General features: G+C 41.2%; 1 protein-coding gene across 4 annotated transcripts; it reads right to left on the reverse strand.

The window, feature by feature from the left end:
* Positions 1-520: 520 nt before the first annotated feature.
* Positions 521-14,273, reverse strand: LOC124276882 (small conductance calcium-activated potassium channel protein 3-like). Of its 4 annotated transcripts, none has more exons than XM_046712544.1 (3): positions 14,026-14,273; positions 12,045-12,062; positions 521-2,508 (listed from the first exon to the last, which is right to left on the reverse strand). In XM_046712544.1, the coding sequence occupies exons 1-3, from the start codon at positions 14,174-14,176 to the stop codon at positions 1,166-1,168; spliced, it is 1,512 nt and encodes a 503-aa protein (XP_046568500.1). In that variant the 5' UTR covers positions 14,177-14,273; the 3' UTR covers positions 521-1,165. The 4 variants fall into 4 exon arrangements, with proteins under 4 accessions (XP_046568500.1, XP_046568501.1, XP_046568503.1 ...); XM_046712545.1 differs by having other exon boundaries at positions 521-2,512; XM_046712547.1 differs by lacking the exons at positions 12,045-12,062; positions 14,026-14,273 and adding an exon at positions 8,576-8,670 and having other exon boundaries at positions 521-2,512.
* Between the last annotated feature and the right edge of the window lie 296 nt (positions 14,274-14,569).

Raw genomic sequence — 14,569 nt, forward strand, 5'->3', positions numbered from 1 at the left:
TCCCCTATGTGTGGGGAAATGTGTGAAGCCCATTTCTGATGTCCCCTGGTGTACCCTGCCGTGATATTGCTGGAATATTGCTAAAAGCGGCGTAAAACGGAACTCACTCACCTAACTGCTTTTGGGAGTAATGGGGGTTATTAAGAAATATACTTGCGTGTCAGTCTAATGAGGGACAAAGTTAGGAGACGTGAAACACAAGATAACAGATTAATTGTCCCTATTATAGGGCCGGTCTGCATACGTTTTCTCATGACACGTTGAAGGTACTGGTTCGATTCCCCAAATTTGCAAAAACACGTGAAGCCCATGTGTTGTGTCCCCTGCCAAGAAATTGCTAAAAATCATAGTCTCACTCTAGACATGTAGATAAAAAGATGATAACAGACACGCATCTATCGCAGTCTTGTCTTGAATGTGGCTACTGCCTATATACTCCAAGTTCTGTAGAAAATGTTCATATACCGTCATATATTGTGGCTGGATGATGCTTAATGCAAAAAAATTAAAAACATGAATATTAAAATATGCATATATTTAGGTCTCATCACCGCTGTAGCCTTACATGAAAGATACAATTTGTAGATTAAAGTCATAACCTTCATGAATTATGAATAATATTGAACACAATGAAACCAGAAGTCGAACCTCTACAGTAATCGATGTATCTCTCATGGCGAATTCCGTTACGGCCTCGACACAATTCCCGTAGGCAGCATTCCCAGTATTGTCACACTGCTTGTCTCGAAGTACGGATAACTCGCTGAATACATTATCATTCCCAGCACTTCGAATTAACGACCTCTTTCTGTTCATAACACAAAGCCTTCCATTTGGCGTTTGTTTCGTAATCATCCGTTATATTAACCCTCCTTGCTCTGAAGCGAACACCTGGTATCAGTTCAGATAATTGTCACCTATTTTGCCTTTTACCTTTATGGAATCTGTTTCGTAGGAGAGTCGTGAATGGTTGTTCTCTCGCGTTGACGTTATATATTTTCTAATGTAAAATTCTATTTATTTGTAAAACAGGTATACTTTGTAAGTTTCATGACAAAACATAGCAAATGTTCTGCTTGTTTTGAAGGTGACATAGTAATATCGAAAAGAGGAACGGAATTCGAATATATGATGTGAAAGTTTGTAACTGTACTTTCACCGTTAACTAAATGTCAGGTCGTTGGTACGTTGTCTTCGCTTTCAGTTTGGCCATTTGTTTTTCAATCTGCCGTAGTTGTTGACACACCTTGTTCTGTGACGACAACATGACGTCCATGACGCCGTTTATCCGCGTTATCATTTGACTGATCTCAATCAAACCGATGGAAGTACCGTCAATTTCCGCCAAGGATGCGCGCGCCGTTCGCATAGTCCTCACAGCGTTCCGTAGCTTCCAGTTCAGGAGAGTCAGCGAACTTCCGGAACCATACTTCCGTTTACAATACCAGATCCGGAGCACAAGCTTCACCACGTTTGCTGCAGCACATTTTCGTTTATTCTGCAAGTGTATTCGTGTTAGGAAATTATACACATATTGTTCTGATCGGCTCTGCTCCAAGCGCCGGGCTAGAACGGCGACTAACAGAGCACACGAACCTAGTCCCATGAGTCCGGTCACAATGGCGACCAAATGACCACAATGGGTATGTGGCGTCAAATCCCCGTAACCAATTGTCAGGAAGGTCATAGCCGCCAACCACATGAAGCTTGTGAGATCTGTTGTCGTGGTGAAGTAGATTTCGCAGGTTCTCATTGCCCATACACTTACTACATACATGGACAACATAATGCAGGAAATCACGAACCAGGGGTGTTTCTTCATAGCGCACTTAAACACAAAGAACGGGCTTATTCTAACCGTACTCACAGCTCCAATACTCTGAGTAGAAGGATCCGTTAGAAGCCGACTGTGCACCACCATGAAACTACCGATAATGTACAGTCGGAACATCATTAAAACCGACAGGATTCTGTCAACACTGGAGGCAACTTTAATATCCTTTACGGTATCCAAAGCAATATTAATATCTCCAGGGAATGGGTGAATGGCGCAGACGACTAGTTCAGCTACCAACATGAACCACGTCGACACGGGGGTGACGACGAGCGGGTCGTCCACGCCACCGTCCACCATCCGGATCTCCATCCCCGTGTGGTAGTACACACATATGGCTACCAGCAGCAGCAGGGTGGAGATCGACGTCAGAGACTTCAGGAATAGGGACGCCACGTTGCCTTTCTCGTACATGTCAGAGTAGTACAGTTCATTTTCTATCACCATGAATACAATTCCGGACATCGCCATGAAAAACTTGATATTCACCAGCCATCTTCGCCTCTGGATTAACTTCTTCCTCAACTCAAGCTTAGAACCCAAAGTCCTCTCTCGTTTCTCCGCTTCCGGTCTCGCGGTCTCACGTTTGTTGTTTCCTGAGTTTTCCTCCATGTATTTCCAGGCGTTGGACTTCTCTTTGACCAGGGGATGAAAGGGGTTGTCATCACTCATGTCTACCTGTCGAATATATAACACTACAGTACTGGATGTCGTAAAGGGAATTAATGAAATATATACTATTCACACTTTGCTAAGGATCAAATCATGGATTCAACAGAAAACTATGATTGGGGGTCAAATTTGGTTTAAATATCTAAGCTTATTGTAAGCATGGATCCTAGGTTTCAGTGTGTCATTTCATCTTGTGTATCCAAAACCTGCTATTGACAGGTGTTGTATACTTGTGAATGACTCGTTCCATTATTTGCAGAATGCTTGCTTGGTGCCATGAAACCAATTTGTATGGTTACTCATGTATCAAGTGGATAAGGTGAGATTAAAGTGACTGTTTGCCTAAAGAGTGGTTACCATATGATTATTTATCCAGTTTTAAATGGATACAGTTTCAAATTATAAATCTACTTTTAAGTAAAGATGTGATTTTTTGCGATCCTTAGCAAAGTGTGAGTAGTATACGTCTGGAAACATATGACGAATTGCTTATAATATTTTTCAAGGTTTCAATTTTTCAAACACTTTTCGCGAACTACAGGTGTTAGTCCTTATATTCAGTGACATGTCACATAATATTCACCGTTATCATCACACATCTGCAAAAATGCTAACTAACTAACTAAATGCTAGTACTAACTTACCAAGACATATCGCTTAGATCGTGGACTCTTATCATAACAGATGACAGCTTCAAAATGATCAATAAGCATACCCTCGCCACCCCCAAAAAGGGAAAAAAGGATTACAATATACATTATCATTATCGTCCAAAAAGGGAGATTAAACACAGTCATTGTCCACATGATACAAGATATTGAGGGTATGAATAAAACAAATGAGTTAAAAAGATATATCAGGAGCCGTATTAATAAAGATTTTTAACTCTTAGAATCTTATCAATACGGCTCCAGAATCAGAAGAAAAGTCACATAGCCACATTTACTATGCTTGAATAGTTTAGGAAGGTGGTGCGCCACCATGCCCCTCGACAAGGGAGATTACCAACCTAGTGATACTGTCAAGACATTTAACAAGTCGATCTTGTCCAATGTTCCGTGGTGCAGGTAACTAACTGCCTGTTCGAACGTTTTAGAACATGTTCTATAGTGTCCAAAACATGTTCTATCGGGTTCATGGCTATCTGTCAACTCCTTCTCTGTGCAAATAATAAACAATGGTTCGAAGGGTCGGGCATTTCTGCCGTCAGTATGATGTTACCAGCATGAAGTAGATAGGTACCCTATAAAAGCGTATACCCTAAATTTTCCGTTTAGGTACAATCATAATTCTGACCACCACAAACACAGAACAGGTCGCAATGAGTTGTATTCCCTACAAACTGGGTCCACAAGAACCGTTTCACAGTCAAAACCGGTCAACAAACAGGTCGTCGTGAGCTGTTTTACCTGCTAATTGGGTCCACAAGAACCGTTCCATTGTCAACGAACAGGTCGTCATGAGCTGTATTCCCTGCTAATTGGGTCGACAAGAACCGTTCCATTGTCAACGAACAGGTCGTCATGAGCTGTTTTCCCTGCTAAGTGGGTCCACAAGAACCGCCCTTCTGCCAAAAAGGGTCAACGAACAGGTCGTCATGAGCTGTATTCCCTTCTAAGTGGGTCCACAAGAGCCGCTCCACTGTCAAAAAGGGTCAACGAACAGGTCGTCATGAACTGAATTCCCTGCTACTTGGGCCCACAAGAACCACCCTTCTGTCAAAAAGGGTCAACAGACAGGTCGTTATGAGCTCTATCCCCTACTAATTGAGCCCACAAGAACCGTTTCACTGTCAAAACTGGTCAACGGACAGCTATGAACTGTATTCCCTACTAATTGGGCCCACAAGAACCGTTTCACTGTCAAAAATTGTCTACGAACAAGTCGCTATGAGCTGTATTCCTCAGTAATCAAGCTGCAATCCTATGTTTGACCGCTAGGTTCGACGTTCATAGGAAATACGTATGTGCCTTGCAGTGCAGTCGACGAGTTGTGAGCTGTTAGAATGCACGGACTAATGGAGAATATTGGGAGTGAGCGATGTTTGTCATCTGTGAAGGCGTGCTATTTTTTAACCGTTCTCACACTGATGTTGAACTGTTGGCTGATGATGCGATTAGTTGCTCCAGCTGTAGCCATTCCAACAATTTGTATTCGTGCTGCCAGAGGAATCTGCTTAACCATTGTTTATAATATGAAATCGACGTGACATTGCCAGTCGGAGGTAGGAGATCGATTAATGCTGACTATGAAACCATGCGAACGAGCATAAAACACACTCTGGCTGACTTGCCTGTGCTGTGAAAAGGTGTGTTGAACTAATAGTTATAGCTGTTTACGAATTTTCTTAAGAATTCTCTACGTTAAATGCTTACTTCTATGAAAATGACAACAATCTAAGGGTGACAATATCTGTGAGTATGAGTAGGAAAGTGATGTTAAGCTCTTACAGGTTTACGATATGATGACGTTGGATTGATTGACTTAAAATAAACTTTGACGCTGTATCGTTGAATTATTTCACAACCATGCTAAATCATCAATAGATTTCCTCGAAATAAAAATCTACACGCAACAAAGTGGGTATCATCTCACAAATGTTTTTCACACGCCCAAGCGACATTAAATGAGTGAGACTAAGCGTTAGTCTACTGGTGGTCATAAAACACTAATTCCGGCGCCTTAGATGGTTGAAGTGAGTGAGTTTAGTTTTACGCCGCACTCAGCAATATTCCAGCTATATGGCGGCGGTTTGTAAATAATCGAATCTGGACCAGACAATCCAGTGATCAACAGCATGAGCATCGATCTGCGCAATTGGGAACCGATGACTTGTGCCAACCAAGCCAGCGAGCCTGAGCACCCGATCCCGTTAGTCGCCTCTTACGACAAGCATGGGTTACTGAAGATCAGTAAAATTCTAACCCTGACCTTCACGGGTAAGCGACATAAAATCTGGTTATCACACAAATGTATCACAGTCGTCAAGGCGACATATGATAATAAATAACAATTATAACTGATTTCTTTAGCTCCTTGTATCCACCGACAGCTCATTGGCTACCATGTCTATGCACATACAGGGGTGATGTGTTCAGATCTACGTATCTTTGTAACGCATCCAGGTGCAGAATTCTGAATTCGCTGTAACTTGGCTTAAGAGCATTGCGATAATCAAGCCTAGAAGACACAAGGCACTGCATCAACAAAGTAGCTGTATCACACAAATGATGTTCCAACATCAAGACGACATATCACACAAATGATCTTCCAACGTCAAGGCGACATATCACACAAATGATGTTCCAACGTCAAGGCGAGATATCATACAAATGATCTTCCAACGTCAAGGCGACATATCATACAAATGATCTTCCAACGTCAAGGCGACATATGACACAAATGATCTTCCAACGTCAAGGCGACATATTACACAAATGATGTTCGAACGTCAAGGCGAGATATCACACAAATGATCTTCCAACGTCAAGGCGACATATGACACAAATGATCTTCCAACGTCAAGGCGACATATTACACAAATGATGTTCGAACGTCAAGGCGAGATATCATACAAATGATCTTCCAACGTCAAGGCGACATATCACACAAATGATCTTCCAACGTCAAGGCGACATATCATACAAATGATCTTCCAACGTCAAGACGACATATCACACAAATGATCTTCCAACGTCAAGACGACATATCATACAAATGATCTTCCAACGTCAAGGCGACATATTACACAAATGATCTTCCAACGTCAAGGCGACATATCACACAAATGATGTTCCAACGTCAAGGCGAGATATCATACAAATGATCTTCCAACGTCAAGGCGACATATCATACAAATGATCTTCCAACGTCAAGGCGACATATGACACAAATGATCTTCCAACGTCAAGGCGACATATTACACAAATGATGTTCGAACGTCAAGGCGAGATATCATACAAATGATCTTCCAACGTCAAGGCGACATATCATACAAATGATCTTCCAACGTCAAGGCGACATATCATACAAATGATCTTCCAAACGTCAAGACGACATATCACACAAATGATGTTCCAACGTCAAGACGACATATCATACAAATGATCTTCCAACGTCAAGACGACATATCACACAAATGATGTTCGAACGTCAAGACGACATATCACACAAATGATGTTCGAACGTCAAGGCGACATATCATACAAATGATGTTCCAACGTCAAGGCGAGATAACATACAAATGATGTTTCAACGTCAAGGCGACATATCACACAAATGATGTTCCAACGTCAAGGCGAGATATCATACAAATGATGTTTCAACGACAAGGCGACATATCACACAAATGATGTTCCAACGTCAAGACGACATATCATACAAATGATGTTTCAACGTCAAGACGACATATCACACAAATGATGTTCCAACGTCGAGGCGACATATCATACAAATGATGTTCCAACGTCAAGACGACATATCATACAAATGATGTTTCAACGACAAGGCGACATATCACACAAATGATGTTCCAACGTCAAGGCGACATATTACACAAATGATCTTCCAACGTCAAGACGACATATCATACAAATGATCTTCCAACGTCAAGGCGACATATTACACAAATGATCTTCCAACGTCAAGACGAGATATCATACAAATGATCTTCCAACGTCAAGACGACATATCATACAAATGATCTTCCAACATCAAGGCGACATATCATACAAATGATCTTCCAACGTCAAGGCGACATATCATACAAATGATGTTTCAACAACAAGGCGACATATCATACAAATGATCTTCCAACGTCAAGACGACATATTACACAAATGATCTTCCAACGTCAAGACGACATATCATACAAATGATGTTCCAACGTCAAGGCGAGATATCATACAAATTATCTTCCAACGTCAAGGCGACATATGACACAAATGATCTTCCAACGTCAAGGCGACATATTACACAAATGATGTTCCAACGTCAAGGCGAGATATCACACAAATGATCTTCCAACGTCAAGACGACATATCATACAAATGATCTTCCAACATCAAGGCGACATATCATACAAATGATCTTCCAACGTCAAGACGACATATTACACAAATGATCTTCCAACGTCAAGACGACATATCATACAAATGATCTTCCAACGTCAAGACGACATATCATACAAATGATCTTCCAACATCAAGGCGACATATCATACAAATGATCTTCCAACGTCAAGGCGACATATCATACAAATGATGTTTCAACGACAAGGCGACATATCATACAAATGATCTTCCAACGTCAAGACGACATATTACACAAATGATCTTCCAACGTCAAGACGACATATCATACAAATGATGTTCCAACGTCAAGGCGACATATCATACAAATGATCTTCCAACGTCAAGGCGACATATTACACAAATGATGTTCCAACGTCAAGGCGAGATATCATACAAATGATCTTCCAACGTCAAGGCGACATATCATACAAATGATGTTCCAACGTCAAGGCGACATATCATACAAATGATCTTCCAACGTCAAGGCGACATATTACACAAATGATGTTCCAACGTCAAGGCGACATATCATACAAATGATCTTCCAACGTCAAGACGACATATTACACAAATGATCTTCCAACGTCAAGACGACATATCATACAAATGATGTTTCAACGACAAGGCGAGATATCATGCAAATGATCTTCCAACGTCAAGGCGACATATGACACAAATGATCTTCCAACGTCAAGGCGACACATTACACAAATGATGTTCCAACGTCAAGGCGAGATATCATACAAATGATCTTCCAACGTCAAGGCGACATATCAAACAAATGATGTTCCAACGTCAAGGCGACATATCATACAAATGATCTTCCAACGTCAAGGCGACATATTACACAAATGATGTTCCAACGTCAAGGCGACATATCATACAAATGATCTTCCAACGTCAAGGCGACATATTACACAAATGATCTTCCAACGTCAAGGCGACATATCACAAAAGTGATATTCAAACGTCAAACGTACACATAATAATAAAATTCCTTGTACTTTCATACCTTGTCACCAAATGGTATCCCTACAGCAAGGCGACATGCATAATGAATGGAGCCCGTCTGTACACTACCTTGTACACGTATAAGGACAAATGGATTGCCCATGCGTGCATTACATGATAAATATAATGTTTTACATATATATTGAGATAAACAGTAAGTTGTAATTGATTGGCTCAGTCGGCAACCTGTTTTAAATTACCAATCAATATTCGTGTCTGCATAACGCACACACAGTAAACAGTTGGTCAAATTACGTCAATATGTCCTTCAGAACCTACCTGGCATGACTAAATATTTGAAATTCAAATTTTGAGATATTTCAACACATGATTGCGTACATGGTTATATAGTGTGGTATTAATCTATCATATTTTGAGCTGAGGACGTGTTTTTGTACCTTTTGAGTTTGACACATTTAAACATTTATTTAAAAAGAACAAAATTCACCAAAGCAAAACATACACACACACACACACACACACATTTTAAACGTATTTAAAATATACTCTCCCAAAAAAGAAACGCATCGTGAAAATAGCAATTTCATGTAGCAATGAATTAAAACGTGATTCATTTTACAAAAGGTTTTGGTCTGTTTATGAGTCCTATGGTGTTTATGTTTTGAAACATCACAACAAAACGCACCATCCGTAAAATACCCGTATTTAACAGCATGATTTTCTATTTCGGCATGTAGTGTCACAGAATACACAATTCACATGCAATGCACGTGAAAGTTGGGGATCAGATAGTCTCAATGATGGGTACAAAAGGTTGATCGCTGTCTGTCGATTATTCACTGTATTTGGAATATTGTTGACGAACGCAAAATGCCCCGTCTAAGTGAAGCCAACCGTCATATCGCCATTGGTTTGCTTGAAGCTGGCCAGTCTCAACGTGCAGTTGCCCGACGCATGAATGTTCACCAAAGCACCATTTTACGGCTCTGGGAGAGATATCGCCGGCAGAATTCGGTAGCAGATGCCCCTCGTAGTGGGCGACCTCAAACGACCACTGCGGCGCAGGATCGCTACATCCGGGTACATCACCTGCGTCATCGAACAGCTACGGCGACCAGTACCACTCGACAAATACCCGGATTGAGTAGGCTTTCTGCACTGACCGTCAAGAACAGGTTGAGAGAGGCTGGTTTACGTGCCAGAAGACCTTATTTTGGCCCTGTGCTTCGACAACAACATCGTCGACATCGAGTTCAATGGTGCACCAACTTTCAGACCTGGAACCTACCGAATTGGCGTAGAATCTGGTTCAGTGATGAATCACGATTTCTATTGGAACGACGCAATGGAAGAATGCGGGTGTACAGACATCGACGTGAACGTTTCGCCGACGCTTGCGTTCCCCAGGTGGACAGATTTGGCTGGGGCAGTGTTATTGTGTGGGGAGCGAGCACCTGCCGTAGGAGAAATGATTTGGTGATGATCCAGGGCAACCTGACAGCTCAACGGTACTGTGACGAAATCCTACGTCCACACCTCCTTCTAATCATTGCTCGCCAGAGGGAGTTGTTTCAACAGGACAATGCCAGACCCCACACAGCACGTCACACTAGAGACTTCCTCCAGAACCACAACATCAATGTGCTCCCCTGGCCATCAAGATCACCGGACTTAAACCCCATCAAACATCTGTGGGATGCCCTGGACAGACGGGTGCGACGCCGTAACCCTCAGCCCCAGACACTTCAGCAACTCGCACAGGCACTACAGGCAGAGTGGGCTGCGATTGGGCCACACGAGATTCTGAGACTTATTCGTTCGATGCCGAGGCGATGCCGTGCAGGTCTGGATGCCCACGGTGGTCACACGAGGTATTGACTCTAGCGCCACCACACGTCTCCATGTGACACTCAAACTGACTTTCCTCGAGTTGGTGCCAAAGACGGATAAGTCTGCATTGCCAGTGTGCAATTTCGCTATATTTCATTGACACATAAAGCCTACAAGATGTTTCAAAATAAACATGAAAATACAGTTGAAATTCCTATATGCATTTCTTTTTTGGGAGAGTATATTATTAGCCTCAGTGTTCTGTATGTAAATATCTTACATGATTTAGAATATAATTGACTCGTTGATTGTACTACACTCAATTTTGATTAGGGCTTTTTTCTTTACTTCCCATCAAAGGGTTAAGACTCAGTTAAAACACTCACTATATGTTATGTTTATATTATGCTTACATTGAAGATTGATTTCTCCACTAACTTGGGGGAACCAACTGCAAACATCAAATTGCTGAAAAGCAGGTGAAAATATCATGCATGTGAACAGCTGTGTTTTGGTGTAAAGTTTTGTTAAGAATTTGCCAATTTTCACTGATTGTTATCATTTATTGAACTCATGTCAATAATCTTTTCAACGTTACGAATTTGTTTTACAATACATCAGTTCATGTGTAAATAGTACCTTTTAACATTATGGAATATTTTGCAAAATTTAGTTCAGAACTGTTGCCTGAAGTAAGTGGCTATGTTTACACTAGTGAGTCTAAACTTTTGATGGGAAGTATATGTTCTAAATTAATTTGTTTTTTTCTTTTGAATTCCCAAAGAGGCAATCATTGATATTGTTAACATATATTTCCAAGTAGTTCTACACCCGTCTGCATTTTCTGCCATGGTAGTTCATGGATATTATGGGGTGGTGGGGTAGCCTAATGATTAAAGCGTCCTGTCGTCACGCCGAAGACCCGGGTTCGATTCCCCACGTGGGTACAATGTGTGAAGCCCAGTTCTGGTGTCCCCCGCAGTGATATTGCTGGAATATTGCTAAAAGCGACGTAAAACCATACTCACTCACACATGGTTATTATTGAGTGACTTCATTACGCTGAATCCATGATGGTATGAAAAAATGTTTGGAGATTCATTTTCGTGGTAAATGACATATTTGGTTGTAAAAGAAGTGGGCTTGTATTATTTGATTGATAGTTTATTAACATCAGATTATCGATTCCCAACATGGGTACAATTTGTGAAGCCCATTTCTGGTGTCACCCGCCGTGATATTGCTGGAATATTGCTAAAAACGGCGTAAAACCATACTCAGTCAGTAACATCAGATTATCATTTCACGGAACGATCGTTGCGCTAAGGGTAGGTTAGCACGTGCTAGTGTCATAGCCCTACGATAGATTTGTGAAACGGGGCGAGGTCTTTTCTGGATTAGAAAAAGTGTTACAATTCATTTTATTATCGTTATTCCTTGGTACCTTCCTTAATGTCATATTGCGTTGTATTCGCAGACTGAATACGTGGCGAGCAGCTAACTATTCTAAACTATCAACTACAAGATATGTACTGCACGATGATTTAAACGTCAACCTTGACCGGATGACACCGGATGACAGTCGTTTATGTTACGTCAAAATGAGAGTTATCGCACTTTTGGGATGAAAACCTAGTACCCTGGCCAAATTATTGTTAGCTTACCTGAGCTCTGAGTTGTTTCTGAAAAGAATAAATAAAGGATTAGAAGGTTGTTGGAAGGACGTCTGTCTTTATAATGACCACCAGTTTTCCCGTGACCATAATTACAATATACGTCTGCAGGCTTATCACTGGGCTGTAGACGTGGGCAGGGTATTAGAGCATAATCCATGCAACACATGTAGTACTACCCTGGCTCAGTAGCTCACGGTGCATTCTGGGTGGTACCTCCGGAACCTACAAGTATTAAGACCCTTGTCACGGGGAGGCCGGGTCAAACTGTCACCACACGCCCCTTCGTGTGAACGTTCCATTCGGCATGTTAAGTTAATTAGTTATAAAAATATGTAACATGTCATAAACAATACTCTGTAAATAATACATTTGATCGTGCCATGTTATATTATATTGGTCCATGTCCGTTTCCATAGGAAAACTGTAGAAAACTATTCACTTAACACTCAGGGCGGTGGGGTAGCCTAGTGGCTAAAGCGTTCGCTCGTCACACGAAAACCCGGGTTTGATTCCCACATGGCTACAATGTGGGAAGCACATTGGTTGTGTCCCGCCGTGATATTGCTGGAATATTGCTAAAAGCGGCCTTAAAAACTCACTCACTCACTAACACTTGTCCCGGACTGACACACGCGTGTACGTGTCAACGAATGCTGTGGGCTCTGGTCTTATCGATATTTGACACTTGACTTCTTTGGTTTATTTTGGGCAATTTACATTATAGTGGGACTTTTCCGGACAGGGGACAGAAAACTGATAAACTCCATTTTCAGATTTTGTGTTTGCATGTCTGTATCATCCTCTGGTTTGTTACTGGTAACGAAGATGAAACCGTCTGGCCTTCATTAAACCCTGAGCTTAGCGTGTATGTAACATCGTAAAGTATACCTTGATGCTTTATGCTTTTTCAGAATATGCTTACTCATCAAAACATTTCCTTGATATACAAATTCGTTGTTCAGCAATCATCTGAATGTGTATGGAAATGAGTATACAGCCGTTACTGCCACAAAACATCGTATCCTTCTGACAGCTGAGATGAACCAGCCACAGGATTCACTTTGTAGAACTGACATACATTTTTAACAAACTGTGATTCTACATATGAATGTTGATTTCGAGTCAAGACAGACACATGTAAAGTCAAGCTATGAAATTTCTTGATATATCAACCATTGTTTTACGGATCAGTTTAGGCTAAAGATCTGGAATGAGAATGAACAGAACATAGAAAGATTTTTTTACCGCCGAGCCTGATATTGCTACCCAAAGCAATATGTTGTTTGCTAAAATGCAAATGGTTTAGAAGTTCCAGACTTTTTTTCACATCTTACAAATTACTTCCAGAAATTTCGATTTATTTCCTATTTCATTATAGCTTACAAAAAACAAATAAACAGCTGTGAGGTCTGATCGTATGTTTTCGGACACCTTCCTAGTACTTTTAAAGAAAAATATGTGGTTATCATAAATAATAATATTATTCATCACCTTACACATCCTACACTAAACGCAGAACCTCAACTATCTGATGACTTCATCACATCGCACTTTCAGAACAGTATGAAAAATACCTGAGGTCATTCCCTGAACCATCGGGATAATGGGAATTTAAAAAAAATATATAAAAAAAATATTCCCAACAGTTACATGCTTGAGGCTAAATAGCGTTGCTGCCAAGATGCCAGTTTTTAGATATCCCAAGGTAACGCAATGACCGGAGCACACTGCCCAGATCCCCCCAAGCAGAAGGCAGGGAGGAGACAAAGCTCCTGAGACCAGCTGTCCTTCCTTTGATATGACCCCCTAATGAAAGACTTACCACATACTTCCATTTTGCAAAGAGAGAGTACCATTCAACGTATGTGTACGTACAAAATGAGATATCTTTGTCTTTCCGACTTTCAAAACAGGCTTGTCAAGAACAAACAATTCTTATATGGTAGAACCCAAGTTTGAATATATCTACCTGAGAACGGTTCTTCCGACGTGGAAGTCTCTGGTTGATAGTGGTTGATGTCGGCGCGGAACATTCGTTTGACTCTCGTCAGCGACAGTGACATTAACGTCGTGAGAAAACCTCCGATACGTTTCGTAAGTATCTTCAAATCGCCTATCATGATGTTTGAGGAACGGTTCTGTATTGTTGGCGGTGTGTCGCCAAGTGGTTGTCGATGAGGATGTTGGACATCCTGGCAGTCACGCCTAGCATCTCCTCATCTGGCGCTCCCATATTCCTCGCTTGAACTCAGTGTTGGTTTTGAGTTTCACATTAACGTTTTTACTGTAATTATCACCAGCAACCATGCGTGAAGTCAATATGGTGCCATCGTTTAGATTCATGTTTCTGAATCAATTATAAAGTGAAGTCTCGTTCACTATCATGTTACTCGATATATGGTTTCCGACGATGAGACTTATGTATCATCGTAAATCGTTAATGTTGCTGTGGTTTCTGTTCTCTACCAAATGACAACACATGATGGTACTTGTTGTTACCGGGGCGGTGAGGT

The sequence above is a fragment of the Haliotis rubra genome, unplaced genomic scaffold, assembly GCF_003918875.1.
Source record: "Haliotis rubra isolate DU_JTF1 unplaced genomic scaffold, ASM391887v1 Scf215, whole genome shotgun sequence".
NCBI classification, from domain to species: domain Eukaryota; kingdom Metazoa; phylum Mollusca; class Gastropoda; order Lepetellida; family Haliotidae; genus Haliotis; species Haliotis rubra.